We start from the raw sequence: 26,554 nt of genomic DNA, 5'->3' as shown, positions 1-26,554 counted from the left end.
ATTTCATTTATAAGAACTTTAAATTACCAATATCCATTTCATAGCGCTACACTATTGAGATTCATAGAATAGAATTTTATACTTGAAATTCTAGAAGTCATCGGATCCTATACATCCTCATTTACAAATGAGGAAACTAAGGCACAGAGAGGATTGGTTTGCCAAGGTAACAGTTTATTAATGGCAGATTTGGCCCTCGAAGCCAATTGGTCTGGCTTCTAGCCAGCTCTTTAAAATCCATTACATATGCCTTATTGTCTTGGGAATTTTTCTTACAAGCCCCTTGTAAGTATAATAATAGATCAATAAGTATTAAAATACAAATTAATATCATAAGAAGTTAGAATTTTCTCACTGAGGAAGATCAGTTTCTTATACCTCTTTTCCCTTTCCTCTTCTTTCTTCTCCAACATTTTTGATTAATGAAAAATACTGTTTAGAAACAAATGTGAAAGTTTTTGTAGATTCTAAGGTTATTAGACATCTATTTTATGGTTGTGGAACAGTATTCTATAATTTCATTTGAAACTTGTCATATCACATAATGCTGCTTAAATGACATAAACCATTTACAAGTACTCTAGCCAATATAGATCTCTCCTTTGAACCTCTATAGGATTTAATTGGGTATTAATTTAGTTATATTGTGTCCTCTAATTGTGTCATAGTATAAGTCTTATTTTTCAACAGGATTATAACTATAGTTACACCCAGGACAGATTAATTATCCCCAGTATTTATCACTACCCAAACAGAATAAAACATTTTCTTCTACTCCCACTCCAAGGACCTGCTATTTTGAATACTTTATCTACCAAATAGTCTTATTTATTAAAGAGTAATTAACTACATAATTTTTCTTACTGTTTTCCAAACTGAAGATACATGTTATCTGTTTTCAGTATTCCAAATATGTTATTGCCAATTGAACTTTTCATTTAAAATGAGATTCAACAAAAGTTTTTATCACCAGAGACATACTGTTTCCATCACAGTTTTTGAAATATTAAAAATAGATTATGGAGAGACTGCTGCCTGCCTTGAAGTAGCAAATAACCGTGATTGAGCTGCCCATGACAGGGACCTGAGGGCAACCTCTAAGAGGTGAGGGCAGTCCCCATAACAACCGAAAAGAAAATGGGGACTTCAAAAAAAATAGATTATGGATTATTAAGTTTGCCTTTCAGTATAGCAACAAGTGAGAGTTAGAGATAGGGAGATGATGAGGCATCGGTTGCAGCAATCAAAGTAAGAATGAGGACCCAAATCAGTTTGATGGTGGAAAGAGTTGAGTTAATGGGGTAAATTGATAGGATGTAGTGGTGATAATATATGGGGAAGGAGTCAGGAATGTAGTAGTATAGTAGTATGTTTGCAGCTGTTGTCACCACTGATTTACTTTGTCTAGTTACTGAAAAGTTGTTTAAAATAGAGTTCCTATCCTCGAGGAGGTTAGAATCTCAGAAACATTATATCTTGGTAGTCAACTAATTTATAGTCTGGACTATTAGGGAAAAAAAGCCAACACTTTTTTCCCTGGTAATGATTATTAACATTTATTGCATCAGTTATTAGTTATATTAGTCCTTTGACGTGTTCATTTGAAGCAGAAAATTAAAATTAATGCCTGGATCTTATAAATATTCTACGGTCTTAAAAACCTCAGTCTGAATAAAATAGGTTTTAAAAATGCATTATGAAGTAACTTCTTTTTCTGATTTCTCCCTGTTACAGATGATTACTGTGAATGCTTCCTTGTTTCCTAGCTCTGTGGCCAACTCATTAATAGCAGTTGGAAATGATGGACTCCAAGAAAGAGATAGAATGGTTCGAGCATGCATTGCCATTATCTGTGAACTAGGTCAGAATTTTCTTTGAGTAATGAAAATGTAGTATTTTAGAAAGAATGTATAACACTTTTTAATGCCTTTAATACATTAATTCTTTAGGTATTGGTAAAAAGAAATGAAAAAGTAGGACATTCCTGATAGGGAAGTAGTGGACTTGTTGTTTAAACAAATCATTTCAAAGTGACATTAAAATTCTATAAATTTTAAAGTTTTACTCATCATGAAATTTAATATATAGGAATTGTCCAGATTCCAGTAATTAGAATAAAATCTCTTAAAGTCTGGCTCTCAGACATTAATTAACCACACTGTATCTTGATGTGAGTGCAAAACAACAGTTCACTTCTACATTAAAAAAGAATTCTAAATGAAAAAGGATTTAAGAGTTAAATGGGGCAAACATGGGGGGGAGGAATGGATGACTATCTGATCACGTAAGGAAAAGGAGTTTTGAATTATCAAAAGAAATCAAACAGTTCAGCAGCTGTAGATTTTATTATAAGGAGATAAGAAAACATGCAGTACCAGAACAAAGAAAAAAATAAATGTAATAAATAAGTTCTTTACCATGACAGGTAAAGAACTAACTTATATACAGATCAGTAGGAAAAATAAGTAATTCTCAAAGAAATGCATGGCTAGTCAAAGTATTTTAAAAGTTGAACCTCACTTATAACCAAAGAAATATAATTTTTTTTTTTTTTTGCTGTACGCGGGCCTCTCACTGCTGTGGCCTCTTCCGTTGCAGAGCACAGGCTCCGGACGCGCAGGCTCAGCAGCCATGGCTCACAGGCCCAGCCGCTCCGTGGCATGTGGGATCTTCCCGGACCGGGGCGCTAACCCGTGTCCCCTGCATCGGCAGGCTGACTCTCAACCACTGCGCCACCAGGGAAGCCCAGAAATATATTTTTTAATGACAAGAGAAGATAATATTTTTCCCCACCAAAAGCAGAAACGGTATAGGTTACATTCACTCTTGATATAATAAATGAATTTATAACAAAAGTTTAAAGAAACAAAAGAGCCAAGCCTTATCATTGAGAGTCTAAAAATACTGTCCACAATACCTGTTGATTTAGAGAAAAAGTCAGAAATTTGATTAAGGAAATTCTGAAAAATAGTAAAAATTTGACTACATGTCAATGTATGGGATGCTTGGAAAACTGTATACTCGAGTTAACGTCTCACTATAAGATGCTTTTATAATTAAGCAAAAAGTACTGAAAATAAGTGAGCGAACCCAAGAAATAGAAAAAGAAGGAAAAAATAAATAAATTTTAACATAAGCAGGAGGAAAGCATTAATGATTGAGTCTTAGAGAACAAGATAGATTATTTAATCTGTGTTAATGGAAGAAGAAAAAAATACACAGGCAAACGTACAGTATTGTTTGAAAGATGCAAAAGTCGGAGAAACCAAAGATAAATAGAATGAGAAAGAATTAATTGTTTTAAAAATTATGAGATAATTTTTTTATATATTTGAAAATCTTATTGAACTGAATGGGTTTTCAGAGAAAATTTTAATTTCCAGTTGACTTAGAAGAGTAGAACAGCATGTGATGGATCAAAAACCATAGAAGTACTTGATGAATTAATTGCCTCCAAAAAGACTCATTCAGTTAGTTTTGTCTTAAAAAAATTGTTTCAAGGAACAAGTAATTCTCATATAGTATCATCTAATTGAGAGCATTAAAAATATGGAAATTTACCAATTTTAATTTAAATGAAACTAGCATTTTATATACATAAACAAACAGATATGCACATACACACAAATACACACATACATAAAATGAAATAATTAGAATGCTACTATGTTAACATTGTAGAATATTTATCTCAAATCACCACTCATACTCTTTTTAATAAATTTGTTTATTTATTTATTTATGGCTGCGTTGGGTCTTCGTTGCTGAGCGCGGGTTTTCTCTAGGTGCGATGAGTGGGGGCTCCTCTTCCTTGTGGTGCGCGGGCTTCTCATTGCAGTGGTTTCTCTTGTTGCGGAGCATGGGCTCTAGGCGCATGGGATTCAGTAGTTGTGGTATGCGAGCCCAGTAGTTGTGGCTCACGGGCTCTAGAGCACAGGCTCAGTAGTTGTGGCGCACAGGCTTAGCTGCTCGGTGGCTGTGGGACCTTCCCAGACCGGGGCTCAAACCCATGTCCCCTGCATTGGCAGGCAGATTCTTAACCACTGTGCCACCAGGGAAGTCCACCAATCATTTTCTTAATAGTGGATCTCTACAAATACTACATCTTTTTAAAAACTCTTAATTAGTGATTTAACCAGGTTAGCAAGACAAAATAATAAATGAGTTTTACATATTGGAAAGAAGGCATTATACATTGTAGATGATATATCTAGAAAACTGAATCAACTGAAGAACAACTTCAGTAATTCAGTACAGTGGAAACCTGAAAATATAGATTTAATAGATTTATTTTGTGTTTCAGCAATAATCAGTAAATATAATGGAAAAAAATGATACTATTTCCAAAGTAGACAAGAAAACTATATATAACAAATAAACTTAATAAGAAATGTGCAAGACGTGTGTGTGTTTTTAGGGGGTACTTTTCAATTTGTTTAATTGATTTTCAAGAAGGCAGAGCTAATCTATAGGTAGAAATGAGAATATTTGTTGCCTTTGTTGTGGAGGGGGACTGATTGAAAAGTGGTGTGAAGGAACTTCCTAGGATGATGAAAGTGCTATACCTTGATTGAGGTATTGGTTACAGGGGTATAGATATTGTTCAGAATTTATTGAACTGTACCATTAATATCTGTGTATTTTACTGTAAGTAATTATACCTCAATTTAGAAAAAATGGAGAAGAAACCTAAATCTAAAGTTCAACTAGAATAAACAGGAAAAATTCAACTCTGAAAACATTTTTGAAAAAGACTAAATGGAGGAGAAGGGAAAGATTTTTTTCTCATATTTTAAAAAACTTAAGCTGGGTTATTCGGAGAGAAAAAAATGAAAAAGAATCAAGGGTTGCAGACCCTGGTATATAGAAGACTTCAGTATATCAAAAGTATGAAAATCAGTTTGGAAAGCATGCTGGGATAGTTGAATAAACATTTGGGAAAAAATGAGCTTATCAATATTAAGCCAAAGTCTGTTTCCTGAGAGATTGAAAACTGAAATGTTAATCATGAACTCATTTAAAACACACACGTGGGTGTGCGTGCATACAAAGAAAATGCCTGATCTTTGAAGTAAGGGAGGAGTTTCTGAGCTTAAAATCTAAAGTTAAATTACAAATCAGATAAAAGATTTGAAACAGATAAAAGGCTAATATTCCCACTATATAAAGAACTCCTTGCAATTGATAGGAAAGAAGAACCATTCAGTAAAACATGAACAAAAGATATGAAAAAATTCAGAGACGTTAAGAAAAAAATCAGAGTTTTGGGAAGTATATTCAGTGACTCTTATTAGGTAATTTATCCACGTGTCCTTTTAAATGTCATTGAGTAGAAAGTTTTTCAAGTCAGAAAGGAAATTAAGTATTAAAAGGGGTTTTACCCAGATTTCTGATTACATTTTATTAATTATCCCCTATATAATATATTAAGTTTTTCTTTTTTATTTTAGCACTTCAGAATCCAGAGGTGGTGGCCCTTCGAGGTGGACTAAACACCATCTTGAAAAATGTGATCGATTGCCAATTAAGTCGAATAAATGAGGCTCTCATTACTACAATTTTACACCTCCTTAATCATCCAAAGACCCGACAGTATGTACGAGCTGATGTAGAATTAGAGGTAGGAACTTTAATATTCTTTTCTAGTTTTAAAATATGACTTTAAATACATACTCTTACTTTGAAATTTTAAAGTTAATATGCTGCACAGCATTAATTATTAAACCTAAATTAACTACTAAGATTGGCTTATCCCAGCAGTATTTTATAGCTCATTCAGTTTGGACTGAATTGAAAAAATTCTCAAGAATATTTCATCAACATGTAAAGTGAAGTTTATTGTTTTTTATTATCTATGAAAACTTGACTGAGCAAATTAGAGCCCAAGTAAGGTTTCATAGACATTTACGTATTTATTTAAGAGGACCATTTCTTTTTTTTGCTGTACGCGGGCCTCTCACTGCTGTGGCCTCTCCCGTTGCAGAGCACAGGCTCCGGACGCGCAGGCTCAGCAGCCATGGCTCACAGGCCTAGCTGCTCTGCGGCATGTGGGATCTTCCCAGACCGGGGCACGAACCCGTATCCCCTGCATTGGCAGGCGGACTCTCAACCACTGCACCACCAGGGAAGCCCCCAAAGACCATTTCTTTTTAAGGACTATATATAGTATGTTAATTGTGTGTGAATAGCTCCTGCTAATTATATGCTATTTATTTATTAAATCATGCTAAAACTCTCTGAACTTGGAGACACTTGTTGACAACTAATGACCATTTATAATTGAAAGAAATAGAATACGTATTTTTTAAAAAATACTCTGCAATTTCTTTTTTTATTACTAATTCAGTTTTTTGTTGTTGTTTTTTTTTTTTTTTTTTTACAGTTGGTCTAAGATAGTAAGGCTACCATATACCCTTTTCTATAATAAAGTATGTAGTAGAGGTTGGAACAGAATTATCACAAACTGTATTCTTTTTTTTTTTTTCTCCCCTCATTTTTGGCCATGCCCTGTGGCTTGTGGGATCTTAGTTCCCCTGACCAGGTATTAAACCTGGGCCCTTGGCAGTAAGAGCATGGAGTCCTAACCTCTGGACCACCAGGGAGTTACCACAAAATGTATTCTTATAGTTTATTTGTGTGAATGTATTACATTGTTGTCCATTGCTGATATCATTCAGAGTAAGTTTAAACCAAGGCTTTATTTGGGTATGAAATTATGCAAATTATAAAAGATTTATTGTTCCCTACTTTGCCTGTTTCAATCATTTTATGAAACTTTTCTTAAATGTTATAGTTCTGGTTTTATTAGGGCTACTAGAAATATTTTAAGATTATAAAATTGACATTAGCCTGTATCATTAACTAACAAATTTAAGTACAATATTCTCCTTAATAAGTGATTTTAAATACATTATTCATGGGTGTCCAGTGGGAATAAGCTGGCATTTTTGATATTTTACAGTGTATTTCGATTTGTTTTTTCTTTATCAAGTGGAGAAAATGATATTTTAAGATTGGAGAGATGATTGCAATAAAAGAAGATATTGTGTATAGGCCTGTTTTTTATTCCTATATAATTGTACAGCAGATTAGTAAAGCCTTTGTGTAAATGAAAAAAACCTCAAAAAGAATATGGTAGATATTTAAGTACATGACTATATTTGCATAAGTTCTTTAAAGCCACAAATGTTCTTTTTTTCCTTAACAAGATCCCCCTAAAGTAGCATAGTGATTGAGAGCATAGACTTCGGGCTATACAGATCTGGTTTTGGTTTTTTGTTCTGTAACCTACTAGCTTTATGATTTGGGGCAAGTTATTAGCCTCTCTTGGACCCATTTTTTCCTAGGTAAAATAAAAGTCATGATTTTTACATTAAAGAATTATTGTGAAGAATAAATACTATAATAATAATAGTAGTAGTACTAATAGCAGCAACTAACACTCTTGTAAAGCTTATAATGAGTTAGGCAGTATTTCCAGGTGCTTTACATATATTCACTCTAATCCACATAAATGTTTTATTTAGTACCTGGCACATAATAAGTATTCAATAAATACTGATTGCCTTGGATAGTAATCATTATCATCATCTTCTACTTTATCATTATCTTCATCCTAGAGTCTGCTGTTACAAGAATATTGTCCTCATTTTTATTAATTATATTTTATAAATTTTCACTCTAACTTGATAGCTTTGGTTTTTCTTTTCCACATACAAAGGAACTATTTTCATTGCTACTGTCTCGTTAGGCCCAAGTCTTTCTTCTGTTAAAAAAAAAAAAAAAATCCCTTTTAAAATCTACCCTGGCTTCTATTTCTATAATCTGTGATATATTTTGACCTCACACAGGAAAAAAAAAAGGTACATTTAATATGATAATGTTATTAGAATAGGCAAGTAAGGATTATAAAATTGTAATTTTAATTTTTTATAGTAAATTTTAAAAACAACATGTTTTAAACTTATACTTCAGAGTAGGATAGTGTAGTTCATAGCATCTGCTATGGAAAACTAGAAAAGTTGAATAATTATGAAAATCATATATTTAAAGCAGTATAGAGCTGTGAAAGCAATAAGGACCAGAGGGAGTGAAAAATCTAGAGATGCCCTTGGGGGCACTGTAGATTTAGGCCACAGGCTAGAGGTTAAGAATATGACCTAGGCCTAGGTAGAAGACCAGACTATTTGGCAGGCATATGTGTATGTGGAGTGACAAGCCTAGAGATGTGAAAAGTCCCCAGATCAAGTCTGATTTACCTTTCTAGAAGTTTTCTGAGATAAGAATCTGTGGAGAGCAGAAGTTAAAATGTTTCCACTGAGGAAAACACAGTGGAATAGGCAATGGTCTCCAGTGCATAGGACACAGAGGCCTCCCAGGAAGGGGGGTCATGGGCAGAAGTTGAAAGGGCTCTAAGAAGTAGTGAATTTACACTGATTATATGCAGTTGCTTTTTTTCCCTGGGGTCACTTACTGATCAGGACATAATTAGAAGCTGAAAATCCAGGTACGCTTTTCCTGGGACCTGAAAAATCAGAACAGCTTTTGGCAGTTATGTAGTATTCAGCTGACAAACTGGGTATTTCATAGCTGATTTCCTGTCCTTGACATGTCCCAAATTCTGAAGTAATTGTGGATGAGTACCTAAAGATATAAGTTCAAAACTTAGAAGTATGTAGAAAAAAATCCCCAATTTCTCACTGCTAAGGAGAAAAAAAAGAAACTTGCTAAATCTCTTGAAAGTTTTGGAGGTCCATACTCTAGAAACACAAGAAAACCAAAGGTACACTCAAATCTTAACAAAATTGCAGCATAGTCTCAATTTAACTCAGTTGGTGACTAGGATAAGTTCATCAGTCCCATTAATCTACCTGACTAACAGAGGAAAGGATAAACCGTCTCTGATGGAGATAACATCACTTGGAACCTTTAATAAAATTTACAGTGTCTGACATTCAGTCAGGAATTTGACTGAGTGTCATACAAAAAGACAGGACTATGTAACTGAAAACTAAAAAGAAAAGAAATTCCATAGAAGCATGTCCACAGGTGATCCAGATATTACAGCTAGAGGGAAAAGACTTTAAAACAACCATGATTAACTTGTTAAGGAAAATGGAGAAAAAGAAGAAGAAAATAGATGAAATAATGGAGAATTTCACCATATAATTGGAATGTGCAAAATGAATCAAATGGAACTAGTACAGAAAAATAAAATACCTGAAATTCTGAACTCAATGAAATTAAAAATCCATTTTGGATGAGAAGATATCATTAGTAAATTGAAAGAAAAGTCAATAAAAATATCAAGTAAAACATTGGGGGGCGGGGAAGAGAAAGGAAATGAACAGAACAAAAGGGATAAAACATAATTGTTGTCTTTGGAGAAGAGAGAGAAAATGAGCAGAAGCAGATATCCAAAGAAGCAGTGGTCAAAACTTTTGTTTCTAAAACTGATGAAACTTCATAAAGCTCAGAAAACTCAAGATAATACAAAGAAAACAACATGTACGCACATCATGGTAAGGTTGTCGGAAACCAAGATAAATAAAAATCTTAAAATCAGCTTGAGAAAAAAGACTCTACTTTCAAAGGAACAAGTCTGACAGCTGATTTCCCAACAGAAATAATGGAACCAGAAGACAGTAGAATGGCATCTTTAGAGTGCAGAAAGAAAATAATGTCAACCTACCCCAGAGAAAATGTCTTTCAAAAACCAAGGTAAAATAAGGATTTTTTAGACTAAAGAAAAAAGACCCAAGGAAATTTAAAGAAACACTATTCTTTCTTGGATTCCTTGCCTTTATGTCATGAAGACAGTAAAGCACCCTATGGTGAGGCACATGTGGGAAAGAACTGAGACCTTTTGCCAACAGTTAGCACGTTGTGAGTAAACCATCTTGAAGCAGATTCTACAGCTTCAGTCAAGCCTTGAGATGACTGCAGCCCTGACCAATATTTTGACTACAATTTTATGAGGCACCCTGAGCCATAAGTGCACAACTAAACTCTTCTAGATTCCTGACTCACAGAAAAGTTGTGAGATAATAAATATTTATTGTTTTTTAAAAAATGAGACAGACTCAAAGGAAGGTTAAAGTGAATCCTTAAAAGGAAAATGATCCGAGACAAACAAGGAAATGCAGGAAGGAATGAAGGGTGGCAAAAAAGGTACACATGACAAAATATAAAAGACCACTCATTGTCAAAAACAATATTTGTAATGTCTTAGGTATTTTAAATTATTTTAAAATTAAAATTCAGGCCACGGTAATGCAATCAGCACAAGGCGGGGGCAGGGGCGTTGGTAAATGAGGTACAGTGGTTTAAGTTCTAAAATGAATGAGCCTAACAGGGTTGCTAACTACAAGGACAGTATACAAAAATAACTTGGATTTCTTTATACTAGTAACAAAAAGGAGAACGTAATTTATAAAGTAAAAATATTTAAATAATGTTCTAAAATAGGCAAAACAAGTCATAGTGTTAGAAATCAGGATAGTAGTCCTGGGGTGAGAACAAAGGGGAGAATAAGGAGGCTTTGAGGATTATAGGGAATGTGCTTAGTTTGAGAAAATCTATCAAACCTCACATTCATGATTTGTGCACTGCTTAATATGTATCTTAAACGTCAGTTTAGAAGTTCAGAAATTCAGTTTGTACATTTAAAAAAATCACTCAAATATATTCCTTGATGATGAGTTTGAAGAAATAAGTCTCTCAAGCAGTGTACCCAGTTAGAGATAACAGAGAAGTGGAATTAATTTTAGCTTGTTACAGGAAGAATACATTTTATAATAAGGACTCTTTTTCTTCTTCTTTTTTTGCCTTTTCTTTTTATTAGCGAATTTTAGCACCCTATACTGATTTTCACTACAGACATAGTCCAGATACAGCTGAAGGACAGCTTAAGTAAGTACCATGCGTGTTACTGTTAAAATTTTTAGATTTGCCTGATTGTACATAGAGCCAGAGAAAATTGAGTTTCAGTAAATTTCCTGTTTCATGGAGTTATAGTTCTCTCATAATTAGCTGTGGTTTAAAAAATTAAAAGTAAGCATCGGGAAATTTAAAGACTTGGAATTAGTTTCTTATTTAAAAAAATGTAAGATAGGTGGGAGTAGAAACCTAGATCTTTAATCATTTTTCTATTGTACATGTTTTTAGCACAATTACATTGAGAGACGAAAAGAATTAATTAATAGTGAATAGAAAAAAGAGTGGCCTAAATTGAGTAAGCAGAAAAATATACTGTGTAGAATTTTGAGAGTAAGGTTCATAGGGAAGTAAAAGGAGATAGAGTAAAAATTATTTTCTAGAAATGAGGCAGGATAATTTTCAGTCTTTCTGGAGAGAAGTGCACATGTTCACTAGGTATTCTGGGATAACTATATTTAAATTGATTTATGGATCAAATAATGTACTGTCTGTGAAGATTTTGCCAATGACACAGTTTCAATAAATATGCTATCAGGTGTAGCATAGTAGGATTGTTGGATTGTAGACACACTTATTTTGAGAGATAGTATGTTTTTAAAATTCCTCACTAAGTTTGGGAACATTGTGAAATGGGCATATTTTTGTTGTTTTTCATTTTTCTCCTGAATTAAAAATAGTGGTTTCATATCTTTAATCACCTCCATCACTGTGGACTCATTGCATGGTAACATATCATGACCTGAGCTAAGAAATTAGAATAGTCATTCTCTGTTTAAGACTTCTCAGACCTTATTCTTGCTAACTGAGTTATGAATTGGGATTCTTAAGCCCCTTTCTTGGCTTCTCCTATGACACTTGGGCAAGCTCTTTATTGATGAAGAATGTATGCATTTTCTATTGCTGCATGACAAACCACTACAAATACAGCAGCTTAAAATAACATCAGTTTATTAGTTCACAGTTCAGTAGGTCAGAGGTCTGCCATGGTTCTTATCTGGAGGTTCTGGTGAAGAAGCCATTTATTTCTAGGCTCACTCAGATTGTTGGCAGAATTCACTTCCTTGCTCTTGTACAACTGAAGTTCCTGTTTTCTTGCTGACTGTCAACTGGGGCCTACTCTCAGCTTCTAATGGCCACCCTCTTTTCCTGGCACATGGTACTGTCCATCTTCAAACACAGCAGGAATTCCTTGAATCTTTGTGCTTTGAATCTCTCTGACTTTTTCTTCTGCCTCCAGCTAGCGGAAGCTCTCCTGTTCAATCAAGCCTACCAGATGATCTCCCTATCTTAAGGTCTACTGGGCTATATAACATAAACATAATCACAGTCATGGCAATGATGTCATATTCACAGGGATCCAGGCATTAAGACCTAGAATCTTGAGAGGATAGGGGCATTTTTAGAATTCTGCCTACCAGGATAAGCAAGAGATGAACCTGGATATTTTTTAGAGTTGGGGAGGGGGGAGTACATTCCACCAAAATCCTTTCTTTTCTGTTTGGTTCAATACTTTGCTTTCCTTAAGTTTCTGGAGTATGGGCAGTTTCTGGAGCATGGGTACATTATAGCTAGGGAATAAGGAAATGGGTGGGATTTTTTTTTTACAATACTACTAATTTATCAAATAGGTTAGAGATTGGATTACCAGGCAATCAGTATAAGTATGTCACAAACATTTTTAAGAGAAGGAGCACCAAAAACTTAATCACACAGTTGTCTGATTCTCATTTCTTCCACCAACACCCCTCCCCATTTTAGTTTCTGTTATAGTGTCATGTTGATTAGTACAACAGAGCTTAGTGTGATTGGTTTGTATGTGTGGGGGATGTTTTTAACTGTTTCATTTCTCTTTTGTAAACTATCTGCTTGCTTACCATTCTTTAATTTGATTTTCTGTCATTGTTCTTTATCCCTTCTGTTTTTTTCTTTCCCAGTTCTCTGGATTTCTGTATTCTCACAACTGTTAAGAACTTTAACATTAGGGAAGTAAAAAAGATGGCACAGAAAAAAAATGGACTGTTGACAGGGTAGAGATGGTTGAGGTGGCATAAATAAAGAGTACAAGGTTGCTATTAAGTATTAAAACTGGCCATAGACCATATATGGAAAATATTTAACAATGTAAGTAATACTATAGGTTAATTAATTGTCATAAACTATTACGTAGAAAGGAACAAGTGAGATGATTGGATACCAGTTATAAAAGAAGAAAGTAGCTGGTAGTAGGCCCCAGCTGACAGAAAGAAAACAGAAGCCTCAGTTGTATAACACCAAGGAAGTGAATTCTGCCAACAACCTGAATGAGCTTAGAAATGGATCAATAATAATATCTAGTTATTTAATAATATCTCGGTGAATATCTGAGTTGTTGAGCTTGCTTGGCAGAAATGCTCAAATAAATTTGGGACAAGATTTTTGAATTAAAGCGAATACATGTGGTAAAAGTAAGAGGTTTATGTGGTAATTTTCTTTACTAAGGGGCAGTCTTTTGACAGAGATGCTTATTAAGCAGGCTGGTGTTGTCTCTAATGCTCAATTAAAGGTGTTAATGAGCTACCTAAGAATAGTTTTCAGAAAGAGCAGGAAAAGTAGAACTCTGTGGGAAAGCGGAATTTATAATTTGTTTTAAAAGATGTTGTGAAATTTAAATGGGGGGAGGCGTGAGCAGTACATAATTGGGTAATTTGCTTTGAGGTAGATCTGATCTTTATTTTCTTTTAATATATTGTTGAATTTCCTATGTAAATACTTAAATGTTAAGTAATGATAGCTCTTATTCTGATATAGTGGTAGGAAAAACTCACTTTTTATTTTAACATTTAATTTCTTTGACCCCCCTCCCCTGTCCCCCCTCCCCACCCACCTCACCCAACAGAGAAGACAGAGAAGCAAGGTTTCTAGCAAGTAAAATGGGAATCATAGCAACATTCCGGTCATGGGCAGGTAAGTTCCTCTGTGCTGTTTTATAACATCCAATGAGAAAAGCTTGGCTGTTTTTTCAAATGTTAAATTATTATTGTAGCATCTGCTTTAGATGTTAACCTAGTCTTTCCTTATATGTTATCAGTAGAACCAAGAGGGGTTTGTACACAAGTCTTAAAATTCATCATTTGTAAGTCAATGTGCTGATGATAACCTGGACTTTAAAATAAACTTAAGATCTATACCAAAAAAAAATTTTAAGAGTGTTAGTTGAATATGTAGCTAAAGTTTGTTCCTAAAAATATAATGTAGAATGTCATAAATACCAAATAAACAAGATAGGCCATTAGTAGTTCCAAATTACATTCTTTTTCATTATGGTTTATTACAGGATGTTGAATATAGTTCCCTGTACTATACAGTAGGACCTTGTTGTTTATTTTATATATAGTAGTGTGTATCTGTAAATCCCAAACTCCTAATTTATTGCTCCCCCACTCCCTCCCTTTCCCCTTTGATAACCATAAGTTTGTTTTCCCTGTCTGTGAGTCTGTTTCTGTTTCATAAATAAGTCCATTTGTATCATATTTTAGATTCTACATATAAGTGATATCGTATGGTATTTGTCTTTCTGTTTGACTTACTTCACTTAGTATGATGATAATCTCTAGGTCCATCCATGTTGCTGCATATGGCATTATTTCATTCTTTTTTATGGCTGAGTAATATTTCATTGTGTGTGTGTGTGTGTGTGTGTGTGTGTATCACATCTTTATTCATTCATCTGTTGATGGACATTTAGATTGCTTCCATGTCTTGGCTATTGTAAATAGTGCTGCAGTGAACATTGGGGTGCATGTATCTTTTATTTATTTAAATTTATTTATTTATTTTCATGTTTGCTTTTCTATGAATTTTATTTTATTTTTTTATATAGCAGGTTCTTATTAGTTATCTATTTTATACATATTAGTGTATATATGTCAGTCCCTCTCCCAATTCATTCCCCCCCCCGCCCTGCTTTCCCCACTTTGGTGTCCATACATTTGTTCTCTACATCTGTGTCTCTATTTCTGCCTTGCAAACCAGTTCATCTGTACCATTTTTCTAGATTCCACATATATGCATTAATATACAGTATTTGTTTTTCTCTTTCTGACTTACTTCACTCTGTATGACAGTCTTCATGTATCTTTTCAAATTAGAGTTTTCTCTGGTTATATGCCCAGAAATGGGATTGCAGGATCATGTGGTAACTCTATTTTTAGTTTTTAAAGAAACCTCCATACTGTTTTCCATAACGGCTGTACCAATTTACATTCCCACCAACAGTGTAGGAGGGTTCCTATTTCTCCACAGCCTCTCCAGCATTTATTATTTGTAGACTTTTTAATGATGGCCATTCTGACTGGTGTGGGGTGGTACCTCATTGTAGTTTTGATTTGCATTTCTCTAATAATTAGTGACGTTGAGCATCTTTTCATGTGCCTGTTGGCCATCTGTATGTCTTCTTGGGAGAAATGTCTATTTAGGTCTTCTGTCCATTTTTTGATTGGGTTGCAAGCAAGATATTTGCTTGTTTTTTTTGTTATTGAGTTGTGTGAGCTGTTTGTATATTTTGGAAATTAATCCCTTGTCGGTTGCCTCATTTGCAAATATTTTCTCCCGCTCCATAGGTTGTCTTTTCATTTTGTTTATAGTTTGCTTTGCTGTGCAAAAGCTTTTAAGTTTCATTAGGTCCCATTTGTTTATTTTTGCTTTTCTTTTTTTTTTTTTTTTTTTTTAAATTTTTATTGTAGTATAGTTGATTTACAGTATTGTGTTAGTTTCAGGTGTACAGCAAAGTGAATCAGTTATACATATATCCACTTTTTTTTTTTTTTTTTTTAGATTCTTTTCCCACGTAGGCCATTACAGAGTATTGAGTAGAATTCCCTGTGCTATACCCCGGTTATCATTAGTTATGTATTTTATATGTAGTTGTGTGTATATGTCAGTCCCAGTCTCCCAGTTTATCCCTCCCCCACTCTTATCCCCTTGTAACCGTAAGTTTGTTTTCTACATCCATGACTCTACTTCTGTTTTGTAAGTAAGTTCATTTGTGCCCCCCTTTTTTTTCTAGATTCCACATATAAGCGATATCATATATTTGTCTTTCTGTGTCTGACTTACTTCACTCAGTATGATAATCTCTGGATTCATCCCTGTTGCTGCAAATGGCATTACTTTGTTCTTTTTTTATTGCTGGTAATACTCCACTGTATATATGTACCATGTTTTCTTTATCCATTCCTCTGTTGTTGGACACTTAGGTTGCTTCCATGTTCTGGCTATTGGAAGTAGTGCTGCAGTGAACATTGGGGTGCATTCCTTTACACTAACAATGAAAGATCAGAAAGAGAAATTAAGGAAACAATCCCATTTACCATCGCAACATAAAGAATAAGATACCTAAGAATAAACCTACCTAAAGAGGCAAAAGACCTGTACTCAGAAAACTGTAAGATATTGATGAAAGAAATCAAAGACGACACAAACAGATGGGATGATATACCATGTTCTTGGATTGGAAGAATCAATATTGTGAAAATGACTATACTCCCCAAAGCAATCTACAGATTCAGTGCAATCCCTATCAAATTACCAATGGCATTTTCATGTAACTAGAACACAAAATCTGTATGAAAACATAAAAGACCCGAATAGCCAAAGCAATCTTGAGAAAGAAAAATGGAGCTGGAGGAATCAGGCTCCCTGACTTCAGACTATACTACAAAGCTACAGTCATCCAAACAGTATGGGACTGGCATAAAAACAGAAATATAGATCAGTGGAACAGGAGAGAAAGCCCAGAAATAAACCCACTCACCTATGGTCAATTAATCTATGACAAGGGAGGCAAGAATATACAATGGAGAAAAGACAGTCTCTTCAATAAGGGTGCTGGGAAAACTGGACAGCTACATGTAAAAGAATGAAATTAGAACACTCCCTAACACCACACACAAAAATAAACTCCAGATGGATTAAAGACTTAAATGTAATGCTGGACACTATATAACTCTTAGAGGAAAACACAGGCTTAGAACACTCTTTGACATAAATCACAGCAAGATCTTTTTGATCCACCTCCTAGAGTAATGAAAATAAAAACAAAAATAAATGCGATCTAATTAAACTTAAAAGTGTTTGCACAGCAAAGGAAACCATAAACAAAACAAAAAGACAACCCTCAGAATGGGGGAAGATATTTGGAAATGAAGCAACCGACAAGGGATTAATCTCCAAAACATATAAACAACTCATGCATTTCAGTATCAGAAAACGAGATAACCCAATCAGAAAATGGGCAGAAGATCTAAATAGACATTTCTCCAAAGAAGGCATACAGATGGCCAAAAAGCACATGAAAAGATGCTCAACATCACTAATTATTGGAGAAATGCAAATCAAAACTACAATGAGGTATCACCTCACATCGATCAGAATAGCCCTCATTAAAAAGTCTACAAATAATAAATGCTGGAGAGGGTGTGGAGAAAAGGGAACCCTCTTGCACTGTTGGTGGGAATGTAAATTGGTACAGCCACTGTGGAGAATGGTATGGAGGTTCCTTATAAAACTAAAAACAAAACTACCATATGACCCACCAATCCCACCCCTGGGCATATACCCAGAGAAAACCGTATTTTTGCTTTTATTTCTATTGCCTAGTAGTCCAGTATTTCTTGAAAAGAGGGATTATACGTGTTTTACCTTTCCATGGAATAAAAAGCAAACATTTTTCTTAAAATAATACCACCACTAAATGTGTTATTTTGTATAATGGTTACCTCTTCCTTTTTTTAAAAAAAATTTAGTATTTAATTTTTGGCTGCGTTGTCTTTGTTGCTGCATGCAGGTTTTCTCTAGTTGTGGCGAGCAGGGGCTACTCTTCGTTGCAGTGCACGGGCTTCTCATTGCGGTGGCTTCTCTTGTTGCAGAGCACAGGTTCTAGGTGCACAGGCGTCAGTAGTTGTAGCACGTGGACTCAGTAGTTGTGGCTTGCGGGCTGTAGAGCGCGGGCTCAGTAGTTGTGGCGCATGGGCTTAGTTGCTACGCGGCATGTGGGATCTTCCCAGACCAGGGCTTGAACCCATGTCCCCTGCATTGGCAGGTGGATTTTTAACCACTTCGCCACCGGGGAAGCCAACCTCTTACTTCTTGACTTTGCAGAATAATTTAAGGGATAGCATACAAAGGAGTATAGCAGTAAATAGAACAGGAAAATTTACTTGAACATTTCTGTATACTTAAGTAACCAGCTAACATCTTTTCCATAAAAATGACTATCCCAGCCATAGACTTGGCCCCTAGCCAATATATGAACAAGGGCTTCCTCTGGCCTCTCACAGTTTGGTAAAAACCCCAACCTTGCTATACCTCATGACTGCCTGTTTCCCCTTATCCTCATGGACAACCTAGGATTCTTTGAGGGCTCAACCATCACACATCGTTTTTTATACTATACTAGCCTCCACACACTCTTTCAACATAGAAAACCAACACAGTCCTCCTGCCAAGGTTAACTGTCAGTGCCCTTGCCTCAGAAATCACTTATAACTTTATTTCCTGTAGCTACAGCTACCATCTTTCACCATTCTTCAGCTTCCTTGCCATTAGAGTGATTTCTTTCTTCCCCCCAAGAATGAATTCTATCCAGCTCTGACCACCAGTACAGCCTAGCTACTGTCTTCTCATTCTCCCTACTGTAGACTCTGCTCTCCAGTCACTGTACCTCTAATCTTTGCCAGTCTGTTGTTTCTCTTAAACGTTTTTCTGCTGTGCTTCAGTTTGTCCTAGAGTCCTTTAGTGCACTGATCCATCATTAGAAACTTAAAAGGTCAGAGTGTTTTTCCCTTCTATTGAAGGAAGAACTGGAATATTATTATTCAAGTTAGAATTCTGAAAACATTTTCTCACAGAAGTATTTTCCTAAATAGTATTAGATTCTGTGATACTGTGTATGGGTTAAATGAGCTTTTGTATGTTTGTAATGTTATTTCTATCATATATTTCAACATGCAAAAAACTGACTGAAAAATGAACTTTTAGAACACAGTTTCTTCTTGAGTTGCAATAGCCTGTTTTCCCTATTAGTGCAGACTATGATTGCAGATCATTGTATCTTAATCTCTCAAATTATTGTCAGACATCAAAGTTTGAGAAACACTATTTTGGTATTTTAAGTAAGTCTGTCTATTATGTTTTAATTTGAATTTTGAACCTAAGGGCGAAGAGAAGATACATATTATTCATAAATATAAATATATGTGCTTAGCTGGAAGTAACAGGGAACTTCAGAATCCTAAATGACTTTTTAAAAATGTTTTCCTTTACTTTTTAAAAATGTTTTCCCTAACATTTTATTATCAAAAATTTCAACTATACAGAAAAATTATACAGTGAACACCATATACTCCTACCACTTAGATTTTGCTCTATTTGCTTTATTACATATCTACCCATCTGCCTAGTCCTCTGAGAATTCATCAGTCCTCGTGTTATTCTAATGCATTTTAAAGAAGTTGCAAAATTAAGTGCTCCTGATTCCTAAACACTTCAGCATGCACATTATTACCTAAAGTTCAGTATTTGTTTAGGGTTCTTATTTGGTTATTTTCGTTTGTTTCTGAGGTTTTTTTCGGCGGGGGAGGGCTTTGAGGTGAAATTTACCCCTTACAGTGAAATGCACAGATCTTGAGTCTGCCATTTGATGAGTTTTGACAAATGCTTATACCTGTGTATCCAAACTCTTCAAATGCTTATACCTGTGTATCCAAACTCTTTTTAGGATATAGAACATTACCATCATCGCAGAAAGTTCTCTCCTGTCCCTTCCTAGTTAATCCCTGACTCCACTCCTGTAAGAAGCAACCACTGCTCTGTTTATTTTTTATCACAAATCATTTTTGCCTGTTCTGAAACTTCATTTAAGTGGAATCATAGTATATGTATACTTTTGTGTGTAGGCTTTTTTCACTCAACTTAATGATTCTGATTTCACTCAGCATAATGCTACTGATTCATGTTGTGTATATCAGTAATATGTTCCTTTTTATTGCTGAGTAGTATTCCACTGGGTAAATACATCACTGTGTTTTTAACCTTCCTCCTGTTAGTGAATACCTGACCTGTTTCCAGTTTTGACCGTTCTAAATAGAGCCCCTATGAGCAGCATTGTAAATTTTTTTTTCAGATATAAGTTTTGTTTCCTTTTGGGTAAATACCAAATAGAACTGCTGAGTCACACGGTGGATATATGGTGGGTTTTTTTGGCTGTGTTGTGTCTTCGTTGCTGCACGTGGGCTTTCTCTAGTTATGGCGAGCAGGGGCTACTCTTCTTTGCAGTGCGCGGGCTTCTTATTGCAGTGGCTTCTCTTGTTGCAGGGCACGGGCTCTAGGTGCATGGGCTTCATTAGTTGCAGCACGCGGACTTAGTAGTTGCAGCGCTCAGGCTTCAGTAGTTGTGGTACGTGGGCTCAGTAGTTGTGACGCAGGCTCTAGGGTGCGTGGGCTTCACTAGTTGTGGCACGTGGGCTCAGTAGTTGTGGCTCACGGGCTTTAAAACACAGGCTCAGTAGTTGTGGCGCACGGGCTTAGTTGATCCACGGCATGTGGGATCTTCCCATACCAGAGCTCGAACCCTTGTCCCCTGCATTGGCAGACAGATTCTTAACCACTGCACCACCGGGGAAGTCCTGATATATGTTTAGTTTTATGAGAAACTGCAAGACTTTTTCTCAAAATACTGAAGCACTATTTTATACTCCTATCATGTAAGTATGTGAGTTCCAGTTGCTCTACATCCTTGCCAGCATCTGGTGTTACCAGTTTTTAATTTCAGCCACTCTAGTGGGTGTGTGACAGTATCTTATTATGACTGTAAATTGCATTTCCCCAGTGACTAATGATATTGAACACTTTTGTGTTTATTGGCTACTTACTGATACACATCTTCTTTTGTGACATGGTGTTAATATGTTTAAAATTGTTTGAGTAAATTCTGTCACTTAATATTTTGATCCATGCAGTTTATTTGAAGTCTGTTGGTTATACTCTTCTGTGCATTCGTTAAGTTTTATACTTAAACTTTTAAAAGGCAAATAAATGCCAAGCAAAGTTTATCAATTTAGGTTGAGAAAGTGTTAAATAAGCAAGACATTGTCTTATTCTTTCCAATATCCCTGAGAATCACTCATCAGCAAATGGGAATAATAGTCAGATTAATGAAACCTTTTTGGGTATGAAACAAATAGAAGAAGTAATTTAAAGGATAAAATTATTGATAATCTCTAATTGGGAAATTCAGAGAATATTTGAAATATACTATCAATTATGATAATCAAATAATGTAATAGTGTAATTTAGCTTGGAAAAATGTCACGTTTTGTATTATGGATACATTACTATAGAAAATTTTTTTGAAATTCAAATCAGTTATTTTTTTTTCTTTTTATCTTTTTTAGGTATTATTAATTTATGTAAGCCTGGAAACTCTGGGATTCAGTCTCTAATTGGAGTACTTTGCATTCCAAATATGGAAATAAGGGTAGGTAAAAGTTATTCTGATTGTTTCATTCGTGGAGTTTAAGTTGAGGAAATTAATTGGAAAAAATTTATTTCAGGTAATGCTTTTTCCTCATGAATTGTTAATCTGTATCACAGAGCATTTTAAAAATACATGAATAAATATTTACTACTTAGTTGAACCCTAAGAGTATAATATGAATCATTTGAAACACTGCTGTTGTTAGGAACTATGGCTGTATTAAAATTAGATTAAAAATGTGAAATTAATTATGCTTTATTCAATAAAAAGTGCAAACAATACACGGGCATTCTCATTGTAAAAGGTTCAAGCAATACAGAAAAATATACTAAAAAAGTAAATATAGTATTTATGTAACTTATGCCTTCTAACTTGTGCTTTTATATGTTACGAGTAGTGGTTCTGATTAAAATTGGGGTATTTATATACTTATTTATTAGACATAGTCCTAAGTTATTAGTGTATAGGAATTGTATTAAACAGCTAAAACAAATTGAAATTAGAGGAAAAAAATTAACTCTTCATGTGGTTCTTCCTTTTCCTCTTCAGTGTTTTTGTTTTAATTTTGTTCAAAGGGACAAAATTTGCCCCTTTGTTTCTTATTATTAGTAGTAAATATTAGCTAGAGGTGCCTTGCTTAAAATGTGAACTAAAAATAAAAGCATTTAGACCATGGAAGGATGTAATTATAGATGGAAAGGTTCCAATTCAGTTGACTTCTTACTTAGCAAATGGTGAAAGAACATGGTCCTTTGAGTCTGGCCTACTGAGGTTTGACTCCTGGTTTTATTATTTATAGCTCCATGACCTTGGGCAAATTATTTTTAACCTTTAAATGTATTTCTTCATGTGTACAGTGGGATTAATGAAAGATTTATTGACAGGATTACATCATGTATATGTAGTAAGCATTCAGTAGTTATCTCTTCTGTAATATAGGCCTGATAATGGTAGTTTTCTAAAAGACAGTAGTTCTGTTTTTATCGATTTTTTAATCTGTGAATAGGACATTTAAAAAATTGTAAACAAAGATTTATTCCATAAAAACAAATGAACTGTATTTATTTGTACTTGCAGCGAGGTCTCCTTGAAGTGCTTTATGATATATTTCGTCTTCCTCTACCTGTTGTGACTGAAGAGTTCATAGAAGCACTGCTCAGTGTAGGTAAGTATTGAAGTGCATTCACTACTCATGTATTGTAATTTTTTAAATGGATTATCTAATGGAGGCAGAGTTCCTCAAAGGAAAAATGCTGAACTAAATGTTGAATATCATTTTCTTTTCTTACTGCATATTTGTGGCCTGAAATTCATATAAAAATAAAATCTCAGATAAATTTCTAAAAAGAAATTTTAATTTCTTTTCCATCTCCCTAACTCCTGAAATGAGCAGTGAAATTAATAGAAGGATGGACTAAGAAAGGAAGAGAGGAGTTAATAAGAAAACTTATGTGATTCTTACATTGGATTATTTGATTCTTGTTATTTTATTTTAGCCCAAATGACTCTGAATCCCTCAGTGAAGGAAGTTAGATCTGTGTTCATTTACATAAATCGTTTTTTTCTGTATGCCTTCTTGAGTCTTTTTTTTTTTAACGAACATTTAAGAAAATTATTTGTAGCCTGCTTAGCTGATGGTTATTTGAAGTGTTTCATTGGTATATTATTTTCTTCTAACTATCTAAATTTAACTATTTTAGATCCAGGTAGGTTCCAAGACAGTTGGAGGCTTTCGGATGGCTTTGTAGCAGCTGAGGCAAAAACTATTCTTCCTCATCGTGCCAGATCCAGGTAGACTTTAGATATAGAAATAGTTCAGATTTTTTACAATTACTATTTTTATGTTAAATTTTGTAGTGTATGGAACAATATTTAAATTTTTCTGTGCCGTGCTTATTTCCAGGCCAGACCTCATGGATAATTATTTGGCACTGATACTCTCAGCATTTATTCGTAATGGGCTTTTAGAGGTAAGAGTTATAAACCTTATTTTGTTCTCTTTTATTTTATTTATTTTATTTTCTCTAACAGAATTCTTTCAGAGCAACAAACATATATGATGCATAATTGTATTCATATATACTATTTTGCAACTATGATATTTTCTTCTTATTTTCAAAGGGTTTGGTTGAGGTGATAACAAACAGTGATGACCATATCTCAGTTAGAGCTACCATCCTTTTAGGAGAGCTTTTACATATGGTAAGTTTAACAACCTCTGATTATGTTTCATACTATTAATGTTTTAATTTATGAAACAGGCTGTTTTAATGATGTTATTTTGCATTATCTCAAAAAAATAAGTTTGCATTTAGTTGAATGTTTATCTTTGCATTACAAAGAACCCTTGATACCTTATATCTTATATATATAGGCTAGTTTTTTAAATGGAACAAATACAGAGAACTGAATATTGCTTTTTTATACTCACTTTTGATGCTGACATTTTGAGTCCTAAAAGTCTTTCTCTTAGAATGACTTCCTACCTAAAAAGCATGAAATTACAAAACTATAGGTATTACTTCAGTCAGCTAAATAGAATTGATATATAATAGTCAGTGCCTGAATTTTAGAAAACTTTGTGGAAAAAAATCTAAATATAACTGCCTCATTTGAACACATAGTTCTGTGTAAACTTGTAGGTTTAGGTTTGGAGGGTGGGAATCTTTTTTTTTGGCCATGATTTTATGACATCAGTAACTTCTGGAAACAGGGAGCTAGCAAAGTAATCTGATCATTCTCTACTCCCAGCAGATCAAGCAGTGAGGGTACTCTGATTATTTGCAAATTAGAAATTTATATTTCTGTCACCGATTAGTTTATAAACACTAAATAAAAAGAACCACTTTAAACTCATTAAGTAAACTTATGGCAAACCTTTTAAAATTATGTTATGGCTTATTATTGGCAGAATATTTTTTGTTTTTGTAGCTGTTTTTGGTCCCCTCCATCACCAGGGTTTTTTTTCTACATAGCAGTTGGGCTTTGTGAGTGAACAAAAGAGAATTAAACAGAGTTTAATGACAACTGTCTTGTTTATCAGTGAATTATTTTAGCCACTTGCTCTGTTTCCCTTCAGTCCATCTACGAGATAATTAAGTAATATTGCAGAATCTCAGATGTGATTTTTATTTTTATTAAGATATTATTTCTGTAAGGATATCAATATCTAGAATTATTTGCCTTTATGTGAAGGGATCTCTTTAATAAATTTCATCCATTCCCTTCCCCCATACAACAGAATTCTGTGATTCCCTTGAAGTATAAAAGCTAGTCATTTTGAGTATAGCAATGTTAGTTCATTGCTTGTTATTCTTACATCTTCTGGCTTCCACATTTAATTAATTTATCTTTATTGGTAGAAAGCAGATTGGGTGGTAGGACTTTGTTTGAAAAGCAGAAGACAAGTTTCTTATTTTATTTATTTTTTTTGTTTTGTTTTACAGTAGTGTGTTAGTTTCTCCTTTACAACAAAGTGAATCAGTTATACATATACATATGTTCCCATATCTCTTCCCTCTTGCGCCCCCCTCCCTCCCACCCTCCCTATCCCACCCCTCTCATGGTCACAAAGCACAGAGGTGATCTCCCTGTGCTATGCGGCAGCTTCCCACTAGCTATCTAATTTACATTTGGTAGTGCATATATGTCCCTGCCACTCTCTCACTTCATCACAGCTTACCCTTCCCCCTCCCCACGTCCTCAAGTCCATGCTCTAGTAGGTCTGTGTTTTATTCCCATCCTACCACTAATCTCTTCATGACATTTTTTTTCTTAGATTACATATATATGTGTTAGCATACGGTATTTGTTTTTCTCCTTCTGACTTACTTCACTCTGTATGACAGACTCCAGGTCTATCCACCTCATTACAAATAACTCAGTTTCATTTCTTTTTATGGCTGAGTAATATTCCATTGTATATATGTGCCACATCTTCTTTATCCATTCATCTGTTGATGGACACTTAGGTTGCTTCCATGCCGTGACTGTCTTTAAATAAAAACCATTATTTCTCCTACTGGTTCCTTGGCTGCTGCTTCTGTTGTACAGATCTTCCTCAACTTACCATGGGGTTACGTCCCAGTAAACCCATGGTAAGTTGAAAATATCATAAATTGAAAATGCATTTAATACACCTGACGTGTCAAACATCACTGCTTAGCTTCACCTACATTCAGTGCACTCAGAACACCTAGGTTAGCCTATAGTTGGGCAAAATCATCTAATGCAAGGACTATTTTTTAATAAAGTGCTGACCATCTCGTGTAATTTATTGACTACTGTACTGACAAGCAGAGTGCTTGTCTGGGTCCGTGGTGGTTGCATCTATCCGCTGTCTCCTGGTGTGGTCGCGTGGCTGGTGGGGAGCTGGGGCTTTGCCACCCAGCATCAGGAGGAAGTGTCTTTCCCCATACGGTGGGCCCGAGGAAAGCTCAAAATTCAAAAGTCGAAGTAGTTTCTACTGAATGCGTATTGCTTTCGCATTACTGTAAAGTTAAAAAATCCTAAGTTGATTTTCTTACTCGTGAAAAGTATATTCAGTCACTCGGTAATACTGATTTCCGTTCAAGAACGCTATAGTCGAGTTGGAGAGAAAAGATGAACACACAGGAGGAGAGGCAAAGAATTTCCCCCTGAAAACTGGTTGGTATAGCGTGCTCTAGGATCTCAGAGGGAAAAGAATCAACAGAGGGTAGTCCTGGAGGGCTTTACGGAGGAGGTGGGAATTGAGCTTGTTCTTAGCGGATGGTTAGTATTGGAGCAGCTGGAGAGAACAGAGAGAGAGGGAAGGCGTTGAAGATGTGGAACAAGACGGATAAAGCGTGGAGGTGAGCAGAGAGCTGCGTGCTTGTCCCAGCCAATCCTGATGAACTCAAGTGATTAGTTCAGAACCGCTCCCGTGGGGGTGTCATCTCCATCCTCAAGGACCCCAGGAGTGGAGGCAGAGGACAGGTGGCGAGGAACGAGCGCAGCCCTGGGCCACGGGGAAGGTTCACCCACTGCACCCGGATGCCGAGGGGGAGGGGCTCCGAGGAGGGAGGGATGCTCAGGCGGGGACAGCGCTGCACAGATGCAGGGAATGGGGGGCGGGGCTGGGGG

At 35.1% G+C, this 26,554-nt stretch overlaps 1 protein-coding gene across 10 annotated transcripts in view; it reads left to right on the top strand.

Annotated features, from left to right (window-relative positions):
* RICTOR (RPTOR independent companion of MTOR complex 2) overlaps positions 1–26,554 on the top strand; it is a 124,511-nt gene that overhangs the window by 56,188 nt on the left and 41,769 nt on the right. For 7 of the 10 annotated variants that reach the window (XM_007108191.4, XM_007108189.4, XM_055086529.1 and 4 more), the window contains exons 7-15: positions 1,735–1,861; positions 5,451–5,620; positions 10,844–10,911; positions 13,814–13,881; positions 21,369–21,451; positions 22,529–22,616; positions 23,152–23,242; positions 23,355–23,421; positions 23,573–23,653. In XM_007108191.4, the coding sequence (XP_007108253.1) occupies positions 1,735–1,861; positions 5,451–5,620; positions 10,844–10,911; positions 13,814–13,881; positions 21,369–21,451; positions 22,529–22,616; positions 23,152–23,242; positions 23,355–23,421; positions 23,573–23,653 (843 nt within the window). Of the gene's footprint in view, positions 1–1,734; positions 1,862–2,787; positions 2,808–5,450; positions 5,621–10,843; positions 10,912–13,022; positions 13,060–13,813; positions 13,882–21,368; positions 21,452–22,528; positions 22,617–23,151; positions 23,243–23,354; positions 23,422–23,572; positions 23,654–26,554 lie in introns of those variants that run through there. The other 3 variants (XM_028492873.2, XM_007108192.4, XM_028492872.2) reach the window with 3 other exon arrangements.

Source organism: Physeter macrocephalus, chromosome 8, assembly GCF_002837175.3.
Source record: "Physeter macrocephalus isolate SW-GA chromosome 8, ASM283717v5, whole genome shotgun sequence".
NCBI lineage: Eukaryota > Metazoa > Chordata > Mammalia > Artiodactyla > Physeteridae > Physeter > Physeter macrocephalus.
The sequence above is the reverse complement of the archived record's forward strand: the minus strand, read 5'-3'. Positions and strand labels throughout refer to the sequence as shown.